The sequence below is a fragment of the Chlorocebus sabaeus genome, chromosome 20, assembly GCF_047675955.1.
Source record: "Chlorocebus sabaeus isolate Y175 chromosome 20, mChlSab1.0.hap1, whole genome shotgun sequence".
Lineage (NCBI taxonomy): Eukaryota > Metazoa > Chordata > Mammalia > Primates > Cercopithecidae > Chlorocebus > Chlorocebus sabaeus.
In genome coordinates, this window is record NC_132923.1 from 59,219,555 (window position 1) to 59,242,916 (window position 23,362).

The 23,362-nt window shown below is 39.5% G+C and overlaps 2 protein-coding genes across 19 annotated transcripts in view; one reads left to right on the forward strand and one right to left on the reverse strand.

Annotated features, from left to right (window-relative positions):
• Positions 1-7,024, forward strand: part of ZZZ3 (zinc finger ZZ-type containing 3) — a 123,398-nt gene extending 116,374 nt beyond the window's left edge. For all 17 annotated transcript variants that reach the window (XM_007978230.3, XM_007978236.3, XM_007978231.3 and 14 more), the window contains 3 exons: positions 2,091-2,225; positions 4,304-4,404; positions 4,701-7,024. In XM_007978230.3, coding sequence (XP_007976421.2) covers positions 2,091-2,225; positions 4,304-4,404; positions 4,701-4,845 — 381 coding nt within the window. In that variant the 3' untranslated portion in view covers positions 4,846-7,024. The remainder of the gene's footprint in view (positions 1-2,090; positions 2,226-4,303; positions 4,405-4,700) is intronic.
• A 3,463-nt stretch (positions 7,025-10,487) lies between these two features.
• The window catches only part of AK5 (adenylate kinase 5), a 287,532-nt gene continuing 274,657 nt past the window's right edge, over positions 10,488-23,362 (reverse strand). The window contains exon 14 of one of the 2 annotated variants that reach the window (XM_007978238.3): positions 10,488-11,833. In XM_007978238.3, coding sequence (XP_007976429.1) covers positions 11,765-11,833 — 69 coding nt within the window. In that variant the 3' untranslated portion in view covers positions 10,488-11,764. The remainder of the gene's footprint in view (positions 11,834-23,362) is intronic. The other variant, XM_007978240.3, reaches the window with a different exon arrangement.

Genomic DNA, 23,362 nt, shown 5'->3' on the forward strand with positions numbered 1-23,362 from the left:
AGAAGTTCGAGACCAGCCTGAGCAACATGACGAAACCCATTTCTACACACACACACACACACACACACACACACACACACACACAGATTAGCCAGGCTTGCTGGTGTGCACCTGTCATCCCAGCTACTCAGGAGGCTGAGGTGGGAGAATCGCTTGAGCTTTGGAGGTTAAGGTTGCAGAGAACCCCACCATTGCACTCCAGTCTGGGTGACAGAAACCCTCTCTCAAAACAAAAACAAAACAAAGCAAAAAAACAGGAAAAAGTGGGAGATAGATCGATGAAGTGTGAAATTGTAAAGAATCTTTTACTCAGCTGAAGACTTTGGACTTGATGCTGTAGAGAGTCAGGAAACCATTGGGAACTTTTAAGTAATAGTAGGGGCAAAGGAGGGGGTGGATACTAGAGGACCGATTTGAGAGAGATTGTAGAAGGTATTAAGAAATGACAGGATTTGTTACATTCGATATAAAATGGACTGAAAAACTGAGGATAACACTTAGATTTCTGACTTGGGCTGCTTTGTGTAAGCTTTTGTTTTCTTGATGTAAAATAACATAGCACTTAATACCTAATGTAGCAGGAGGAATGGGTGGGGTAGGGCTTGTCTGGTCCAGGATTGGGAATTTACAGAACATGGATCAGAGAATTGCGGATGCTTTTAGGAAATTAGTGAGCATGGGATCAGTCATGAATAGCAAAGCAAAGCAATGGATCCTGGGTGGCAGAGCACAAATGAATTGGGAGAATAGGAAGCAGAATAGTGATTAGAAATTTCAATGAGGTTAAAAAAAAAGCTGATTATTTGGGGTGAGAATATGAGAGAAGTAGGAATAACAGTGGAGGTAGGAAATCTAAGCTTAATATTTTGGATGTAAAACACTTAGAGTTGAAGGCAAGGTCCAAGGTATGGCTGTTGGAATAGGAGACTCTGAGAAGGAATGAAGATCATTTCAGTAGAATCAGTCTAAGATTAGAGGCCAGAAATAGCGAGTTGGGCATCTGTGATAATCTTGAAGTTGTCTAGGATGATGAACCACAGTGTTGTCAGCAATTTTAAATAGACGAATTTTGCATGTTAACACTTTTGAGTAGAAAACTGCTGTTATTTGGGAGGTGGGGGATGGTCCTGAACATATGTATCTAAAAGTTCGGAATCATAAATAGACTTTATACCTTGAAGACCAGTTTATTAAGGGATGCTTCAATTTAATATATTATTTTAAAATTTTGAGACGGAGTCTCGCTCTGTCTCCCAGGCTGGAGTGCAGTGGCATAGTCTTGGCTCACTGCAACCTCTGCCTCCCAGGTACAAGCAATTCTCCTGCCTCAGCTTCCCGAGTAGCTGGGATTATAGGCGCGTGCCACCATGCCCAGCTAATTTTTGTATTTTTAGTAGAGACGGGCTTTTGCCATGTTGGCCAGGCTGGTCTTGAACTCCTGACCTAAAGTGGTCTGCCCACCTCAGCCTCCCAAAGTGCTGGGATTATAGGCGTGAGCCACTGCACCTAGCCTGCTTAATTCATTTATATAGTTTTTACTATTTATTTCTTTTACAGTCTATTGTAAATAGTCATCTTTGTAACTCAGTTCATCCTGTTGAGTAAGAGAGAAGTGTTCTACTTTGATCATTGGGAGTACAGAGCAAAAAACAAGAGCAGAGATTAGTTTGTTTGTTATTAAGAAAGTGTCATGTTTGCAGGAGCAAATGTAAGAATCTGTTAGATTGGAGAAGAGAAACTTCCTTAAATGAGGGAGAAGTAGATTACAGGTCACTCAGGTAACCGTGAAAATGTAAAGATGGGATTGGGTTTGCAATAGTGTGTAACAGAGGTGAGAATCATGGCCGTGCTTCCCTTTTACCTGCATTGAAGTAGTCTGCTACAATTCAGAATTACTATTGTGTTTAAAAAAAAGTCCTCCAAAAGCATTAGTGGAAAATACTGCTAATTGCAGCACTAATTTTCTATGAGTACTAAAAGGTATTTTAAAAATGAAGAATATCAGTAGAAAAATATTCTGTATCAGTATTTCTTACCCTTGATTCAGTTTCATTACCAAACCAACATTTTTATTTTGTTTTCTTTGATAGGATGACGAAAGTATTCCTATCATGTATAGGAATTTACCTGAATATAAAGAACTATTACAGTTTAAAAAGTTAAAGAAGCAGAAACTTCAGCAAATGCAAGCTGAAAGTGGATTTGTGCAACATGTGGGCTTTAAGGTAAGTTCTATTTAATTTTAGTATTCATTTAATTTTATTTTATTTATTTATTTAGAGACAGAGTCTTGCTCTGTTGCCCAGGCTAGAGTGCAGTGGCATGATCTTAGCTCACCGCAACCTCTGCCTCCTGGGTTCAAGCGATTCTCATGCCTCAGCCATCCAAGTAGCTGGGATTACAGGTGTGCGCCACTACGCCCAGCTAATTTTTGTTAGAGATGAGGTTTCACCATGTTGGCCAGGCTGGAGTATTCATTTAATTTAAAAGGGTGATAAGAGTTAAAGTGGTTTCTGTAGTGTTAAACTCCAGAATTGCTAAGCATGTAGGTAAAAAGTTTATCTTTTATCCCATTCATTTATACAAAGTAGTGGTGCCATCGTTCCTGATGTGAAGAGTGTATTATTTACTAGAGTGAAGACAAACATACAGGTAGCTATCAATTGAGGTAAAATGTGAGGCGCTTTTATTTAGCTGTTTCTCTTTTTGTTGCTGTTGTCCATGGATCAGAAATGGGGTTTTTTTTCCCTTTCTGATTGAGAGGCTAATAGAAATACATACACTTATTCCGCAGAATTTTGTAATACACATTATGTTCCAGGCACTTTGCTAAGTGCTAGAGATTCAGCAGTAAACAAGACAGACTCAGTTCTTGCCCTTATGTTGTTTTCATTCTCATAAGGTATTTAGAGAAGTTAAACAAAATAGTTGAGTGTGGCTAGAGTACATACTAGAGAGTAGTTAGAGGCTGCTTGCACCGCCTTGGAAATTTTGCCAAGGAACTCACACTATCCTGAGGTTGTGGGGGAACCACTGAATGATTTTAAGCAGAAAGTAACATGAAATTTACGTTTTGAAAAGATCATTCTAGTTACTTAAACTATTGGGGGTGATGATCTTTAGGAAAGCAGTGGGTTTGAAACTGACCAGTTTTTCCCCTCATCATTTTGGCCATAGTATGGAAACTTAATTAGAGGAGGGCAAGACTAGAGTCAAGGAAACCGGTTAGAGATTCTTTTGATAATTTAGACAAAAGATGAGGGTGTCCTGAACTTGACTGGTGGCCATGGAAATAAAGATTGGCAAGCTTGAGAAGCCTTTAGGCATTAGAATTGACTTGGTTGGACTGGAGGAAGTAATAATGAGACCATAAACTTGGTGGTGTTGGTGGGTAGACAGGAAAATATTGATGTGTGCTGTGACTGGTAAACCAAATTGAAAACAAAGTTGTACCTTTGATCCTCTAGAGTAGGCAGTAATCATACTATATTAAATGATTTTCCCTCTTGATCTTTCAGTGACCCTACTTCTCCATTAGAGATTTTCCTAACTGGCAGCTCTGGCCTTTCAAAAAGAAACTTGCTTCCCTTCTCCTAATTTTGCTGCAAAACCCAGCCATGGCTTGTTTGCCAGTCTGGCAGCCACTATAGTTGACCAGATGATCAAAGAAACTACAAATGATATATCCTTTGATTTCCAAAAGTGCACAGAATACTCTGAGGACTATCATGATGCCACCACGCTGAAAAAGAGCCAGATCTGCCTTTTTCACCTGATGGGCATTGGTTATTAGGAGTCTTTAGGCTTTGGAGAGCGATTCAATAAGATAAAAGTTTAGACAGAATTTTACTGTTGCCTGCATTTCTGTCAGCCAAGAGAACCTGTTAAAACAATTCTGTATCATATTTGGATAGTTTTAACTATGGTATTAACTCTCTGTTTCTCAACCATAGTCATCATACAGTGGTCTGAGGTACCTTTCAAGTAGATGGTTACAAATAACAAAACCACCCAAGTTGAAGATGATTTACTTTTAAAAATTTTTAAATAAATTTAAGCTGATTGAAGATTATCCCTTCTAATGTTCCTCTCACTCACACATTCCTTGATGTTGAGTGGATGGAATTTTACCTAGTTTGCTAGAAATTATCTCTGACATATAACCATTTGTGTGGTATATTACTGTCCTGTGCATGGAGAGATAGGAGAAGATGTCTATATGCATATCGTATGTTTCCTTGTGGAGAATAAAAAGTCGTGGAACAGTATAATTTAATACATTTTCTCTCTGAATCTATTATAGTGTGATAACTGTGGCATAGAACCCATCCAGGGTGTTCGATGGCATTGCCAGGATTGTCCTCCAGAAATGTCTTTGGATTTCTGTGATTCTTGTTCAGACTGGTAAGTATTTTCTTCATTGTCAGTCTTCAACTTAGACAAGAAAAGAGCTTCTCAGCCATTAGTGAATTTGATTTCCAAACATAGAAAATATTAATAGTCACACTTAGTGAATTAAACTTTGTTGTTCTAGGCAATTAATTTTTTCCTGTAATCATACCACATATCAGGTAACTTTGCATTAGAGATTTTGATAGATTAATGGATTTAAACAGGGAGAGTTGTGAGGAAGCTTTGTAATACACAGACTAAAATGCATCCAATACCTTGTAATGATATGTGTCTTTTTTTCTTTGCAGCCTACATGAAACAGATATTCACAAGGAAGATCACCAATTAGAACCTATTTACAGGTCAGAGACATTCTTAGACAGAGACTACTGTGTGTCTCAGGGCACCAGTTATAATTACCTTGACCCAAACTACTTTCCAGCAAACAGATGACATGGAAGAGAACATCATTTACTAGTCCTCTTCAACACATAGCAATGGTATCATTGTTAATTATGTGCACAGTTTGGAAAGATTCTCTGCTTTCCCAGAAATGACACTCACAGCATGAGAGCTTCCTGAGTGTTCTCGTCAAGTACAGCTCTGCACCGTTGTGGCTCTAGATCACTGTTCAGCAGCTGAACATTCCTGGTGAGCAAAGGGTTTCCCTGGTGAATTTTTCACCACCGCATTTTAGGTGGTGATCTTAAATGGGTGAGATGGAACGAGAGCACACATTAAAGAGAGAGTAAATTCCAAAGGTTTCAAAGAACTTGGTGATAAATATGATAATGAGAAGACAAAGTATTTATATTAAAACAGTTTAGTAGCCTTCAGTTTTGTGAAAATAGTTTTCAGCACAGAAACTCACTTCTTTAGACAAAGTTTTAACCAATGATGGTGTTTGCTTCTAGGATATACACTTTAAAAGAACTCACTGTCCCAGTGTTGGTCATTGATGGCCTTTAGTAAATTGGAGCTGCTTAATCATATTGATACCTAATTTCTTTTAACCACAATGAATTGTCCTTAATTACCAACAGTGAAGCACTACAGGAGGCAACTGTGGCACTGCTTCCTTAACCAGCTCATGGTGTGTGAATGTTATAAAATTGTCACTCAGATATATTTTTTAAATGTAATGTTATATAAGATGATCATGTGATGTGTACAAACTATGGTGAAAAGTGCCAGTGGTAGTAACTGTGTAAAGTCTCTAATTCACAACATTAATTCCTTTAAAATACACAGCCTTCTGCCTCTGTAATTGGAGTTGTCAGTACAACTCATCAAAGAAAACTGCCTAATATAAAAATCATATATATGGTAATAATTTCCCTCTTTTGTAGTCTGCACAAGATCCATAAAAGATTGTATTTTTATTACTATTTAAACAAGTGATTAAATTTAGTCTGCGCAGTGAGCAAGAGTTCACATGCATTCTTTTATACTGCTGGATTTTGTTGTGCATCATTTAAAACATTTTGTATGTTTCTTCTTATCTGTGTATACAGTATGTTCTTGAATGATGTTCATTTGTCAGGAGAACTGTGAGAAATAAACTATGTGGATACTGTCTGTTTATATTATAGAATGTTTGTTGTGACTTCCTTTTGGTTAGATTTTGGATTTTTTTTTTTTTTAAACCAGTGTTAAAACCAGAAATTGGTATTTTGCTTCACATATTTAAGAGTTTTCTTTCCGTCATTTATGAAGAATAAGGAATATATTATGGAAAAGAGGGTGATCTTAAGCAACCCTGTAAAAGACGGTAATGTTTTTTACTCAGTGTATGCCAAAACACTAAATTAAACTAGAAACAAAAAGGAAACACAGACCATGGTTAAAGAAAAAGGCAGTTATTAATGCTGAGGTGTGAATACTAAAGTTGAAATTTTTTTTTTCTAGTTGTGTCTCATGGAAAATAAGCCCCCATGTATTGAAACAGATGGCTTTTGAAAAATCACCTTGTTTCCTGGAAATTATTATTAACTATAGGAAAAGATAGTATAAATATTGTAAGATTGATTGTTATATTTGACCCAATTTTTAGAATCACCTGTTTTTTCCTATTTTAAATCAAGGGAACATTATTTACTAGTTCTCTTCAGTACATAGCAGGGTACTAAAATCATACCCTGAATTTTTTTTAATTGAGAAAAGTAATAAAATTTTAAATATAGAAATATGAGAATTTTAAAGTAATATATTGTTAAAGATCACTGATGATATAGATATAATATATCATAACAGAAGGAAAAGTAAATGGACTTGAGCTTAACTTCTCACCCTGGAATTATTAGTGGGGTGAAGAGGGAAATCATTAGCATTCTGGGCATTTTTATATTAAATGGTTTGTGAATATGCCAGAAGATCTGCTTTCAACTTGTAATTAGACAAGATAGTAACACTTGATGGTAACTTCTATGTTTGTGTAGAAATAATACCAATTAGTTTTGGAAAGCCATTCAGATCCATTCAAAAATTCCATAAAGTATGATGTATGCTTTGGAAGAGGGCTATGAGTGATACAATTGTTATATAAATGGAATAGACAAACCACTTGAGTGCATTTTTCAAGGGCAAACATTTTTTGAGATTTTTGATTAATAAAGAGGATTTTTCTGCTTGAGCAGAAGGTGTGTTTGTTTTGCATTTTTCAGCTCCAAGCAAATAGCCCCCATGGTTTTAAAAGGCCCTGAAGTTCGGATAGTAGTAGGTAGTGTTTTGTTGTTGTTTTAATTTGAGAGTTGCAGGAATAATGGGCAGAGCTGTCATTTGCCAGTCGGCCACCATCTGCCTACAGAGAATTATTGGACTGAAAGCTAAAACAAGACGGTAAAAGACCTACTTGCTAAAGCATTGCTTATTCAGTGGTATTCAGTAGATAAGATCTATTTCCTGATATATTGTGCTCAAGTTATTTGCACATCTTAAGAAACTTTTAATATCTAAAACCATTGCTGTAAGGTTTAGGCAGAGGAGGTTTCCTTTTGTGTGATGCATAATAATAATAGAAAACACTGATACAGTGTTTACTATGTGCCAAGCAAGCATATAATAACTAATTCTTAACTGTATGAGGCAGGTTCATTTATTATCCTGTTGTCATATGAGGAAATCTAGCCAGAGAGAAGTTAACTAACCTGCCCAAGGTCATATAGTTAGTAAAGCGGTGATGCTTGAATTTTAACCTAGACAGATTACTTCAGAGTCAGCGTCTGCCTTACTACCCTGTTTCCTGAGCAGGAATTTCCCCTTGTGTCAGGCAACGCTAGGTGTTAGGAGTGGAGGTGTGCAGGTGTTGCCTTACGTTCTGTTTTCCTGATGTCGTGTGCTCTCTAAGAGTACAGACCTGAGCATATGTCCAGGCTTGCAAAGTCTCAGGCGAAGCTGGGACTACAGCTTGTGTTTCCTGCCTCGGGTAGGATTTTCTTCTATGCATGTTGGGTGCTTCTCACTTAACCTAATAGTATGCCTTGTCTGTTTTCCCCCCTTCCCCTTTTTGTTTAAATTAATTCACAGAACACAAAAATTTACTAGGTATGAGGAACATTTAAAAAAATGAAATAGAGAAAATGGTACATCACATGTAATAAAGATAAATAGTTTTGTGAAATGTCTTTTTCAATCATATATATAAGTGTTGTGTGCTATATAAAACTATTTCTTATTGTGGATAATGAAGTTTGAAGCCTGTTGTTCATCTGTGGATGCACTGGATGGGATTGGAAGTCTTCAGATTTCAGTAGGTTCTTCCACAAGCTTATGAAGACATTGTCCTGTTGAGGCTGTAAACTGTTTTTATTTCTTGATGAAAAGTGTTCTATTTATGTGATCCCTTTTTTCCTACAGTTCATGTAGCTAGTTAACTAGACTTTTCAGAGTTATAATACATTTAGCTCCATGAGAACAGAGACCATCCATGTCTGTCTGTATCTCTAGGGCCTGGCATTTAATCGATTCTCAATAAATATGTGTTGGTTGTACGACCAACATTTTGGTGAGTTTACATTTTTTTTCTCCAGGAACTTAAGAGACACCACCTATTACTGAGAGTGTCTGTGAGATCCTTAGAGGCCTTGCATCAGAAGGTCATCTTGACAGTGCTGTGAGAGGACGGGGGAATTGGATTCTATCTTACCCGAAGGCTGTGGTTCAACACTGGGTGGCAGACGTGGTTTTGGTTCTCTGTGGGGCCCTAGTATCTTGATTCTCTTCCATGTTTTTAAGAGTAATGTAATGAGGCTGGGCACAGTGGCTCACGTCTGTAATCCCAACACTTTGGGAGGCCAAGGCAGGTGAATTGCTTAAGCCCAGGAGTTGATCAAGACCAGCCTGGGCAACATGGCAAAACCCTGTCTTTACTAAAAATACAAAAAAATTAGCCGGGCATGGTGGCGCATGGCTGTAGTCTTAGCTACTCGGGAGGCTGAGGTTGGGGGATCACCTGAACTTGGGAAGTTGAGGCTGCGGTGAGCCAAGATGGTGCCATGGCATAACAGCCTGGGGGAGAACGCTGTCTCAAAAAAAAAAAAAAAAAAAAAAAGTAATGGAAAGGACACTGGAGTGAAAATTCTGGGTCTTAGTCCCAGTCGTGGAAGTGAATCATTCAGTAAGTGTTTACAAAGAACTACCTTTCATTGCACGTTAGGAGCTAGTAAATGATTTGTGTGTCTTACTAACTTTTGTTTAATCCTCACAGTTCCTCTATGAGGTTCATTACTATTATGTTCTCCATTGTATACATGAGAAAACTGGAGGTGCAGAGAGTATGTTAAACATGTTAGCTCTCAATAGTAATTACTGTGTTTGGGACTGGAGATACCAAGCCGTGTCCTTATGGAGGTTATAATCTAATGCAGAAGACCAGCAATAAGTAAGTAAAATAAAAACTCTTCATTGCAGGCAGGGATAAATGCTAAGAAGATAAATATGCTCAGAGAAAAATAATAATGGGAGAATGGCGAATAGTCTGCCATTTTAGATGGAATAAGCAGAGAAATCCTCTATTGGCCAGGGTAAATTCAAATAGAAACCAGAATGGAGCAAGGGAATTTGCTGCATGAATAATCTGTAGGAAGAGGCAGAAGGATAGCAATAGCACACAGGCCCTGAGCCAGTAGACTGTGGCTTGTTCTGGCAACATAAGATGGCCAGAGTAGCTTAAGCCAAATGAGCAAGAGGAGAGTAGTACTTGATGGCATCAAAGAGGGCACAGGCCAGCTCAGATGTGACCTTGAATACACATCATTGTAAAGGAGTTTAGATTATGTTCTGATGTCTTCTACATACACACACGTCTTGCTAGACAGAGACCTCTAAAGTCTTTTCCAGTATTAAAATCTTATGACTTTAAAGTAGTGATATCATTTCAAGCCATTCAAATCAGCAGTGTGTTCTAGAGAAGCGTTGATTTGCACTTCTAGATACTCTTCAGGGGCAAAGCCGTTTACCCTTGCTAAATTTTTCAAGGTGGCTGTCAGCTGTAGCTGTAAGAGCCTGTAAAAGATGGTTGGACCTTTCTGCCCCTCTGCTGTCTCATTTTCCTTACTTATGCAGTCAGAGCTGTGCTGGGCATGGACTGTTTGCCAGTATATGGTATGTGTTTCAAGAATGTTAATCCCTACAAAGAGTCATTTTATGTTTTCTGGCACAACTGATGATTTTCTTCCTGTAACCTTTTTTTGTTTCCAGTTTGCTCAAGTACTTATGCTCCCCGATAGAGAGTGTGACAACTTGGGGTAGTAATAAAGTCAAGTATATGACAACTGTTGGAGTTGTGGGAACATGCCCCCTTTTGTTAATAGAGGCATAATTGTAACCAAAGAAATTTAATTTCTTCTTTAGCAAACACTGACATTTCTGTTTCAGAATGAGTGCTAAAGAAAAAGGAAATATGAAAGTTACCATGTATCGTGAATACATTGAGTTCTCTCTGTAATAACTCAAAACTGATCTATAGCTAAAATTAAAAACATATAAGCGTATCGTAAATCTTGACTATGTCTGTGTTCACCTCTAATTCTGTTTGGAATAAGGCTTCAAATGCTTTCCAGAATGATGTGAGTTACAAATAAATAGAAAAAGAGTTATCCTGTCTTCCATTTATTTTATTTGTACATATCCATTTCAAGAAAAAAAGAGACTTAAAAAATACAATTCTATCCCAGAAATGGATCCTTATCTGCACAACCATTGAAGAAAAAAAAATCATGCAAACTGAAACTATGTTTTTTTGTAGTGACTGAGTGGAAGATGCAGTTATTCCAGTAGAATATATAAGAAGCTCTGATTTTACAACTGATAGCACAAAAGAAAACCCAAACTTCACTGGTTTAATGCAAGGAAACACAATTTTGCATATGGGTATGACAAGGTTTGCAAACTTCTGGAAAGGGCCCATATGAAACAAACACAAGATTGAACACACCACTTACTGACATGCCCCTCCTACCCACATCAGGTTTGTTACGGTATTTTTTACTTGCTTGGAAACAAATGGGTGACCATTTAAAATCAAAATTATAATTTGATATGTGCCCAATGAATGAAATGCAAATATCTCATGCTTTTAAATTACTTTTGGTCATTGATATTAATTTATAATTGCTGAAATGCATCACCATGTAGAGAAGAGACTAGGTTACACAATTTATCAGATTTGTTCCCTTAGCCATAATGACAGTATTCCAAATTTCTTAAAAATTATAGAGAATGTTACTGATGACTAACGTGGGTTTTACCATCTTGGAAAAGCTATACAATTTCATATTTTAAAATTTCTGTCAAATTTTGCTTGATGCCTCTATATCAATCATGTACAAGGCATTGTGTAATCAACTCACCTTATGGCTCTGAGCCACCAGAAGATGAGAGTTGACGAAACAGCCAGACACCAAAGGAAGATGGCCAGGGCTGTCCTCTGTGCCAGAGGCCTCCACTGGGGAACAGTATGTAAATCTTGGGGAGAGGAAGATGTGACTGGGAGTTAGGGATGCTTAATGAGAGGAGAACCAGATGATCAGGGTCTAGCAAGGCCTGTAATCACAACAGGCACAGACTGGTACTGCACCACTGTTTATGTACTGACTAGCTCTGAGTGTGGCCTGCATGATACAAAGTGTGTGTGGTGTGAGTGCAGACAGTTGTCTGAAGTGTGGAGAAGAGGTTGATAGTCCCAAATACACCATGCATGATTTCCAGATACCTCTCACACAGGTCTAGCTGGGAAGCAAACAGTGCTGTCAGGATTTAGGGGGTGGGGGAGCGGGGGCAGGGGGCACAAAAGGTTTAACTTGAAACATTGTGTTAAGGAATGAACTTTTTAATGTTTTTCTGTTTCCACTCTAACAAACATGCATTTTCGCCTTCAGAAAATAGAGTCAATAGCTGTGCAGAGTTGAAGAAAAACGTCCTCTGGTGTTCCCTCTGCATTTATCTATATTTAAAAGGAAAAAAAAGAGAGTTAGTCTGAAATACTTGTAAATAAAATCATGTTTAATAATGAAAGATCACTATCAATTGCAAAATGTTATCAATCTGCAAAATTTTAAAACACAAGACCCCCAAAAACACAGAGAAAAAAGTGAAGAGTAGTGGTTTTAAAACTACATGTCTCAATTAAAACAACAATGAAGTACCACTACACATCTATTAGAATAGCCAAAATCCAAAGCACTGACACCACCAAATGCTGGTGAGGACATGGAGCAATAGGAACTCTCACTCATTGCTTGTGGGAACACCCACTTCAGAAGACACTGCAGTTTCTTAAACTGAACATACTGTTACCATACTTATTAGCAGTTGCACTTCTTGGTGTTTTACCCAAATGGGCTGAAACCTGAGCATCTACCCAAAAACCTGCATATGGATGTTGACAGCAACTTCATGCATAATTGACAAAACTTGGAAGCACCCAGGATGATCTTCAGCATTTTAATGGATGGATAAACTCATATATCCAGATGCACAGGGGAGTATTATTCAGCGCTAAACTTTATATTACTCAGTGATACAGGCTTCTCTGAAGAGGGTACATATTGTTTGGTTCCAATTATATGACATTCTGGAAAAATCAAAACTGGAGACAGGTTTAAAAAGATCAGTGGTTGATGGGCAGAGGGCAGGGGGAGATGAGAAGGTAGAGTACAGGATTTTTAGAGCAGTGTAACTAGTCTATGGGAACGCTGCTCAATTTTGCGGTGAACCTAAGACTTCTCTGAAAAGGAAGGCCTATTTAAAACAAGTCCCTAGGTAAAGCATTGCTATGGTCATGGAAAGACTTTGGAGTTACTTAAAATGACAGTTCTGAGTGTTCTGGTGCATTTGGGAATAGTAAGGAGATTGGGGCATGAGGGAGAGAGGTGTGGAGAAGAAAGCAAAAGGCTAGGACCACAGTGTGTAGGTGTGCTAAAGGCAAAGTCTGCTTGGAGACTGTTGACATGCCAGCCCAAGGAGGACATACCAAGGGAAGCTGATTTTCTGGGCACGAAAGTACTGCCCCTTCCCCTGTCCTAACATTGCACCGACCGCTGAGATTTGTTCCATTACACCTGTATCGTCTACGGAAAGTAAAGGCCTGGCCAAGCACAGGAAGCACGTGGGAGGCCAGGGGAATGCTGGTGGCATGCATCAACTTCCACAAGTGTCACCCAGGTTACTTTGGTAAAGTTGGTTATGAGGCATTACCACTTAAAGAGAAACCAGGGCTTCTGCCCAACTCTCGACCTTGACAAATGTAGACCTTGGTCAGTCAAGAGACATGAGTCATCACACGCTGACAAAAATAATAATAATAATAATAAATAAAACAGGTTGGAGCTGCTCCCATCATTGATGGAGTGCTATGGGCTACTGCAGAATTCTGAGGAAGGGAAACTCCCAAAGTAGCCCGCTGTCATGAAGGCCAAGTTCTTCAGCAGGAGAGCTGGGAGAAGATTAAGGATGTATATATAGGGGGAAGTAGGGAGGCTGTGTCCTGGTGACTTGAAGCCACAAGGAGGGAGCTTAACTAAATGCTAACAAACCAAAAAAAAAAGGTAGAGGGTTGGTGATCTACATGAGTCGTGGGGGTGGGTGGTAAACTTGCTAAAACACAGCTTTCCAGACCATATCTGCAGAGGGTCTTGTTTGGTGGGTTTGGACTGGGTCTTTAATCTGTATATTTAACAAATTCTCCACATGATTTTGTTGTGGGCCATCTTGGAGCACACTTCGAGAAACACAGAGTTTTCAAACATACATTTTCAAGCACACTTTGAGACTCTTGTCTACCTATCCAAATCTTTGTGCAAACTAGTTTGCATTTTTCTACCCCTAGGGATTTCACTGCTTCCAGAGGTAGAATGAATTCTCAACACCATCAACAAAAAGAATGTTGCATGTTTAAATACTGGAGAAAATGGATACCACAATATTAATGGATACAACAATATTAATATAATGACTGTCATTCCCAAACTGGAAAAATCCTGTATGTCCATTAACAATAGATGGATAAATTGTGACATAGTCATATAATGGAATACTATAGTAATTAAAAGAAAAAGAACCACAGCTATTTCAACAACATGGATTAATTTCACAAGCTTGAGGGACACAAGCCAGTCTCAAGAATATGAATACAGTAGGGTTCAGTTTATATAAAGTTTTTTAAAAAAAAAGCTATTTTGGTTAGGGATCCATATGTAGGCAATAAAGTCATAAAGATAGAAGCAAGGAAATGATTATCATGAAAGCCAGGACAGTAGTTACTTCTTGGGGAGAGGAAGGAAGCTGTGACAGGGGAGACATATGGGGAGGGTGGAGCTTCTGCAATTCTATTTCTCATCCTGCATGGTGGTTATATGAGTGTTCATTTTATTCCTCAAACTCTACATACTACTTTTATGCATTCCTGTATGTATAATATAGCTCACAATAAGGGAAAAATCAGTTTTTTAAAAGTTATTTTCCCCTCTCATAAATATGTCATACTTTATCCTTACAGGAGACTCAAATACAGCAATCTGCAATTTGTCTGTCTGTCCAGCTAGAGGTTCTACATCTGGACAGTAGGGGCTTAGCCTTTGCCATGTTCATGGCCCCCATAGCACCTTGCTTATTGCTTTACTTCTTCCTCCTTTTCCTTTCAACCAACAAGCATTTCCTGGTTATCATCAATGTTTCGGAGTTACCAAGTTGAATGAGAAACAATGGTCCTGTTTTCCAAGAGCTCACGCTCAGTGGTAGAGATGAACATTCAACAGGAATTTACACTGTTAGGAGGTAAACACAGGAGCTAAAGGGGCACCTTCCATAATGTTGGGAGGGCAGAGAAGCTTTCTGAGGAAAGTAATAGTTGTCATCATTTAAAATGATAAACATTACTAGTAATGGCACAGAAATGCTTTTTAAATAACTAAAGTAATCCTGTCAATGATCTTAGAAGTCTTGTTATCCCAGTTTTACAGATGATGAAACAGGGGCTCTGAAAGGTGAATTAAATTTTTCAAGATAATGTGGTTAAGTAAGTGGAGAGAACTGGTTCACACCCAGGCCTTTGATTTTGAAGTTTTTGCACGTCTTGACTTTACTACACTATGCTGACCAGTTCAAAATGGTGGATGGCCAGATATGAGGGGGAGTAGCAAGGAGTGAAGCTGGAATTGTAATGACAGGCTGGGCTATGAAAAGGCTTATGCTCCCTATTGCATGATGATAATGAGGAACGATGTGAGAACTGTTTTTTTGTTTTTTGTTTTTTAAAACAGGGTCTTGCTCTGTTGCCCAGTCTGGAGTGCAGTGGTGCGATCTTGGCTTACTGCAGCCTCTGCCTCCCAAGTTCAAGCGATTCTTCTGCCTCAGACACCTGAGTAGCTGGGATTATAGGTGTGTGCCACCATGTCTGGCCATTTGTCTTTTTAGTAGAGATGGGGTTTCACCGGCCAGGCTGATCTTGAACTCCTGACCTCAAGTAATCTACCTGCCTCAGCCTCCCAAATTAAGGATTAAGGTGGGAGCCACTGTGCCCAGCCCATGTAAGAGTTTTTAAGGAATGGGCTGACATCATAAAATATGGGTACACAGCAAATATTTGATAAATATTTGTTCCATCAAAAATAACTGCAGAGTCCGGACGCGGTGGCTCACGCCTGTAATCCCAGCACTTTGGAAGGCCGAGGCAGGTGGATCATGGGTCAGGATATTGAGACCATCCTGGCCAACATGGTGAAACTCCGTCTCTACTGAATATACAAAAAAAAAAAAAAAAAAATGGCTGGGTGTGGTGGTGGGCGCCTGTAGTCCCAGCTACTCAGGAGGCTGAGGCAGGAGAATGGCGTGAACCCAGGAGGCAGAACTTGCAGTAAGCTGAGATCACGCCACTGCACTCCAGCCTGGGCAACAGAGTGAGACTCTGTCTCAAAAAAAAAAAAAAAACAAAAAAACAGAAAAACAACCAAAAACAAAACAAAACAAAACAAAAAAACTGCAGAAAGGTTGAAGTGCAAGGCAAAGAGCCCTGTATGAGACATGCCTGGGATTGCCCTCAGTGTGCTTCAGGACTTGACAGGCCATTCATTCTCTTGAGGCCTCAGTTTCCTCCTCTATCATATGAAGGGACTGAACTAGGACTAGATAACCTCCATGTCTGGTTCCAGCCTGGATGTTCTATGCTATTCCAGATCTGAGCTCACTTTTTAGTGGGGATGAGCTCCTCTCAGCAGGCATCAGGATTGTTCAGTTTAGTTTGGTGTTGCTAGTTAAGCTGGGTCTAGAAGAATAGACATGTACTGGAAGATAATAAAGGTGGCAAAGATGTAGAGATCTGAAAGCACATCGATTTCTCAGCAAACAGTGGGTCATTTGTTGAGGACAGAGCAAATGCTGCATGGGATGATGAGGGCAGGCAGAGAAAAAGAGGAAGCTGGAAAAATAGGTTGGAATGAGGTGTCTCCATAGATTTGCCTATTTGGGACATTTTATATCAATGGAATCACACAATATATGGTCTTTTGTGACTGGTTTCTTGGCATATTTTCAAGGTGCATTTATGTTGTAGTGGATATCAATACTTGGTTCCTTTTTTATTGCTGAATAATGCTATGCTGCATTTAACCTGAATGTTCCAAACATGCTTTGGGATGTCTTCCTTCCTCATCTCTTTTCAGCAAATCTGTTTCCGCCCACAGCCCACTGTACAGTCACCTGACCTCACCTTATCAAACGCTGGGAGGAGGGAGGAAAGGAAGGGGTTGCTAGCTCACATTCCTGCCCCTTCTCAGGTTTCCTCCCCTGTAGCAGGGACGGGTAAGAAGGTATAAATCCACAAACACTTGATTTATTATTTACACTGTCCATGATTGTATATCAGTGGAAAATGCACCAGGTCTGTCACTGGTCCCCAAGAAGTTCCATGAGGACAAAGACTCAAATACAACTATTTTGTGCATAATGTAAGTTCTTCACCCTAGTGATCCAATTTTTCGTCTTTGGCATAAACACTTCCCCAAATCAGCCCCAGATCCTCCCCAGAAGAGGAAGATAAGTAGCCTAGGGAATGACTCCAAGTGACCGTCTACTTCAAATGCATGTGAATTTTCTCACTACAATATCACTGCCTAATTGAGGCACACGTGTAGTGGGACTTTCAGCCTCAGTGATGCCCTGTGCTTCATCTGTACAAACTCCAACTGTGTTCCCGGGCCCTTTCTTGTCCTCACAAAGTGGTGAATATTTTGCAGCGTCTTCCTCATTATTTATCTGTTCTCCAGCCTCTTGCTGAATTCCACCAGTTCCTTGCATTTAACTGACTTAGTATGTTCTATTTCTGCTCCTGGGCCCTGAAACATTTCTCTCCTCCAATCTGTCTTCTGCAACCATTACTAACTAACATTCTCAACTTTATATATGATTTTCTAAATTTATCTTCTTTCCAAAAGAAAATCATACCTATGTTTCTCATACTCATAATGTGTCTTTTAACACTATTAATATACAATTTTTTTTAAAGAACACTTTTTTTTTTTTTTTTTTTTTTTTTAAAGAGGTAAGGTTTCACTCTCTCACCCAGGCTGGAATGCAGTAGTGAGATCATAGCTCACTGTAAACTCTAACTCCTGGGGTCAAGTCATCCTCCTGCCTCAGCCTCCCAAGTAGCTGAGACTATAGGCATGAGCCACCATGCCCAGCTACTTTTTTGTATGTTTTTGTAGAGATGGGGTCTTGCTATGTTGCCCAGGCTGGGCTTGAAGTCCTGACCTCAAGCGATCCTCCCACCTCAGCCTCCCAAAGTGCTGAAATTATAGGTGTGAGCCACTGTGCCTGGCCAAGAACACATTTATTATGTTCTATTTCCTCCATGTTTCATAATTGATAACTTGGTCATTCAACATAATGCCAGTGTTATGTGAAGTTGATCCTTGTCCAGGATTTCTTTTAGACTCTGATAAAAATACATTTGTCAATTACAATAACCTTTGAATGTACTCTATTACCTTCTGCCTTTTACTATCACAGTGAACTAAAGGCTCTTTCTGTATTACCTTCCCCACTGACTATCACATCACAGTGGACACGCACTCATTGCAATTCAGTGCAACATTTAACTTTTCGCTTCTTGGTCAGATAAAACCCAGCCTTAACCCAAATATTTGTATATTGTTAAAGAAAAAAAATGTTCAATGATTTTTGTTAAAGCATGGTAAGGGAGGCTTTATTGGGGACCATTACGATGGGTATAGATAGGGACTACAGCAACAGGATTTTGCAGTGGGGGAAAGGGATGGGACTCAACTCTGAATACGGTATGGGCAAGTGGGAATTTATAGTCAAGGAGCAGGATGGGAGTCAGTGGATGGAAAATTATTAAGAGGTAATAACATCAGGAGTAAGGAAAATTCTGGCTACCGACCTGACAGGACCCTTGCTGAAGACAGACCAACGTGATCAGACAGCACCTGGGGATGATGGAGGATGAGCACCCCAATCAGATATTGATGGTAGGGATCTTGCTAAAGTGATTTAGCAGGTTTTACACGGAAGTGCACAGATGGGCCTAGGAGAAGGTTCAAGAGTCTGACTAAAGTTTGGTCAGCAGAGAACCTTTGTCAACATCCAGCTAGACAGTAAGCTCCGTGAGCACGAGGCCATCACTCAGCATAGTATCCCCCGTGCCTGGCTCTAGGTAGAAAGGCAAAAAACCAAAAAGGTAAACAAAAGAATGTATCCTCTATTCCCACATTTGCTCTTCCTTTCCTCACAGAAATGAACTGTTGTGGGGGAAGAAGCATGTTCTTAAAGTCCATTTTCTGCAGTCTGGGCTTTATGGAAGGAGAACACATTCTGCCTTCTAAAAACAAGGCAACTTGGTTTCAGCACAGAGGACTCAGCACACAGCACCTCAAGGACAGTGCTAGTTATTTTCTGTCAATCAGGCCAGAGCTGATGCTTTGGGGAGGGCTGGGGCGGGGTCCCGGAGCTCTCAGTGGTCCATTGCCCACCTCTATTTCCCTCCCCAATCCCTCTCCTCATTTTGTTTTGTGGCTTAAATATGGGGACTTCTTAATGAAATTAAAAAACTGCTTATTGCCAACCAGTCAGTCATGTGCTGTAGTGCTTGCCCCTGTGGAGCCCAAAGATGTGGGAAGGTTTAAAGACAAAATCAAATGATAAGGCTTTCTAGATGGGAAAAGCAGTGTTTTACTTCGGTGAGTAGAAAACTCCGTGAAGTTAGTTGGGATCCTCCTTAGGACCAAGATGCCAAGTTTTGAGAATAAAGGCAGTGAGGCAATTTCTATTGTCTTATAGAAGGCATGTATGCGTGTGTGTGTGTGGTGGGAAAAGGATGGATTCCTGAAGTGCATTTTGTTTTGTTTTGAGACGGAGTTTCGCTCTTGTCACCCAGGCTGGAGTGCAACGGTATGATCTCAGCTCACTGCAACCCTCACCTCCCAGATTTAAGCAATTCTCCTGCCTCAGCCTCCCGAGTAGCTGGGATTACCGGCACGTGCCACCACGCCCAGCTAATTTTTGTATTTTTAGTAGAGACAGGGTTTCACCATGTTGGCCAGGCTGCTCTCTGACTTCTGACCTCAGGTGATCCGCCTGCCTCGGCCTCCCAAGTGCTAGAATTACAGGTGGGAGCCACTGCCCATGGCCTGAAGTGTATTTTTCAGGAGCAAAAGAGAGCCCAGTTGAACTGGGTGGGAACAAAGCCTTTTGTCTACTCTCCAAAATTCTCCTTTGGTTCTACAGGTTACCTCGACTCTTCCTAAGTCTCAAAGTAGATTCTCTTTGCTCATCTAATTCCCATGTATAGAGTATTTTAAGGGAATAAGTGGCATTTATCTTTTTGTATATAACTGCAACTCAAAGGAAATGGAAAAGAACCAATTTACTAAATGCTTTCAAAGTTACAGGAACTTTACTTGGTGCTTAGAGCTTTAGCACATTTAAACCAATTAGCTTATAAGGTACTGGTGCTTAATGTCCTTAGCAAACAGAGAAGAGTCCTGCACAATCAGCTTACTGACTGTTTTCTGTGAATGAGACTTCCTCAGTAATTGTGCAAACTTGAAAGTAATATGTCCTCCAACATAGAGTATGTTCACTCCATAATCAATTATTATAATATTAATTCATAGTAACCCTCTTTTATCATGAATAGTCAAAAGTAAGTTTCATCGTGACCTTTCTCCAAAAGATCTGCAATTCTGAGTCAGCAAAGTCAGTATGTATGAGGTCTTAATGTATTTAATTTAGTTAGAAACTAGGTAAGTAGATTTGCTTCTGACTTCAAGAATTTACCAGCCGGATGGAGTGGCTCACGCCTGTAAACTGCCCATGCTTTGGGAGGCTGAGGTAGGAGGATTGCTTCAGCACAGGAGCTCGAGACCAGCTTGGGAAATATAGTGTCTCTACAAAAATAAAAAAATTAGCAGGACACATGCCTGTAGTCCTAGCTACTGGAGAGGCTGAGGTGAAGGATGGCTTGAGGCCAGGAGCTTAAGGCTAAAATGAGCTGTGATGGAGCTACTGCACTCACTCCAGCCTGGGCAACAGGGTAAGACCCTGTCCCTTAAAAAAAAAAAAAAATAAATAAATAAAAGAGGCTGAGGTGGGAGGATCACTTGAGCCTAGGAGGTTGAGGCTGCAGTAAGCCATGATGGTGCCACTGTACTCCAGCCTGGGTGACAGTGAGATCTTGTCTCAAAAAAAGAAAAAAAAGAAAAGAAAATGTGGTACATATACACAATGGAGTACTATTCAGCTATAAGAAAGAATGAGATCCTGTCATTTGCAACAACACGTATGGAACTGGAGGTCATGTTAAGTGAAATAAGCCAGGCTCAGAAAGACAGACTTCGAATGTTCTCACTTATTTCTGAGAGCTAAATGTTAGAGCAATTGAACTCATGGAGATAGACAGTAGATTGACAGTTACCAGTGTCTGGGAAAGGAGAGGGGGAAGTGGGAATGGCTAATGGATACAAAAATTTAGGTAGATAGAATGAATGGATCTAGTATTTGATAGCACAAAATGGTGACTCTAGGCAACAATAACTTATTGTACACTTAAAAATAACTAAAAGACTATAATTGGATTATCTGTAACACAAAGAAAGGACAAATGCTTGAGGTGATAGATACTTCATTTCCCCTGATATGATCACTGCACACTTCATGCCTATAGCAAAGTATCTTACGTACCCCATAAATATATACACTAATATGTACCCACAAAAAATAAAAATTTTAAGAAAGAAAGAAGCATAAAAAAGAATTTACCATTTTTGGTCTGAGATGTGATATAAAATCCTGTAGTAAGTGATGTTCTGACAAGTAGAGCAAAATATTATTTCATTAAAAAGCTAAAAGCAGGCCAGGTGCAGTGGCTCATGCCTGTAATCCCAGCACTTTGGGATGCCGAGGCGGGTGAATCATCTGAGGTCAGGAGTTCAAGACTAGCCTGGCCAACATAGTGAAACCCGGTCTCCACTAAAAATACAAAAAGTAGCAGGGTGTGGTGGCGGGCGCCTGTAATTCCTGCTACTTGAGAGGCTGAGGCAGGAGAATCACTTGAGCCCGGGAGGCAGAGGTTGCAGTGAGCTGAGCAACAGAGTGAAATTCTGTCTCAAAAAAAAAAAAAAAAAAAAAAAAAAAAGCTACAGCAAGTGAAGAGGAAATAGTAAATTTTTGAGTTTTTACCTGACTTCTTGAAGGAAAAGTAGAGCAGTGATGATATTTCTACCCAGCAGTCAACAGAACATATTACTAAATGAGGAAAGCAATTACACTGCTTTGGGAATTATACATTTTGTTTACTCTTTCTCTTTAGTTCCATGGATTTGTAAATCATAAAACGGTTGGCTGATCCAAACATTGCCTGTGTCTAGTGGTGTTTTTCCTGAATTTTCTCACATGGTTGAAACCATTGCTAGAGTTTCATTTTATTTTTCATGTATTGGCACCATGGAACCTCTGGGACAAAGCCAAGCTGTTACAGCGTGGTTTAGGATCACGCTCTGTGTGCCAGCACCTTCCTTTTCTAATCTTGTCCCCTGTTAAACAAGATACAGCCTCACACCACAGGCATCCCTAACTGCCAGAGGATAACAGCAGCGGCTCAGCAAGGCAGACCTGAGTGTGCAGAACCTGGGCATGGTCTGGGGAAAATCATCAAATGCAGTTTTCAAAAGTTGGAGTTATGTAAAAGGCTGCTCATAGGGGGTCATCCAGTTCACATATCCAGTCAGGCCACATAGTTCTCATTATCAAGGCCATAGAAAGAAGGAGGACTATATATACATTGACTTTAGAGAGATTTAAGGACAAACTTCAGCAAAAATATAAGGATGATTTATAATCAGCACATTAATGGCTTCTCCAAATAGGACTTCCCATAGTTCGTGCAGCTTGTCCACTTACACGTTTTAAGTAACTTTTTTCCTTTTCTCTTTCTCTCCGTTCTGCCTAAAGTTTTGAATAACATCTTTTAGCAGATATGAAAAAAAATCATCCTTTCTAAAATGACCTCTCTAAAACACCTGCTCAATCATTTTCCTGTTTAAAGTTTCTCAGTGCTTCCCTCCTAGAACTTGAGTACTTTCGGGATTCAGTCCAAACATCCTTGGGTAGGCTAGAACTTTGCAATATGGTGTAGCCCCTAGCCACACATGGTTTCGGAGCACTTAAAACCTGACTAGCACAAGAAAGGAACTGAATTTTTAATACCGCTTAATTAAAATTAATCTAAAATTTAAATCTGGTATTTGACCCAATTTTTGGAAAATTAAAAACTATCTTTGGAATGACTTGGGTATGTGAAATCTACTTTTCAACTGTAAATTTTATGAAATATAAATATAGTTCCAGTATTTTTTATGGAAACTTAGCAGCTAAATTTGAGGCAAAGCCCTAAGTACCAGATTTTGAATACATAGTTCATAAAAAAAAATGTAAAAATATTTCATTAAGAATTTTATGGCTGGGCACGGTGGCTCACACCTGTAATCTCAGCACTTTGGGAGGCCGAGGCAGGCAGATCAAGAGGTCAAGAGATTGAGACCATCATGGCCAACATGGCGAAACCCCATCTCTACTAAAAATGCAAAAATCAGCCAGGTGTGGTGGTGTGCACCTGTACTTCCAGCTACCCGGGAGGCTGAGGCAGGAGAATCGCTTGAACCCAGGAGGTGGAGGTTGCAGTGAACCAAGATCGTGCCACTGCACTCCAGCCTGGCGACAGAGTGAGACTCTGTCTCAAAAAAAAAAAAAAAGGAGAGAATTTTATATTGATTACATGTTGAAATGATACTTAGGCTATATTAGGTTACATAAAATATATTGTTAAATTAATTTCACCTGTTTCTTTTTACCTTTCTTTGTTTATGTGTCTACTAGAAAAGTTTAAATTAAACATGTGGCCCACATTATATTTCTTTTGACAGTGCTGAGCTAGCAAATGTATTGAATGCAGGAGAAA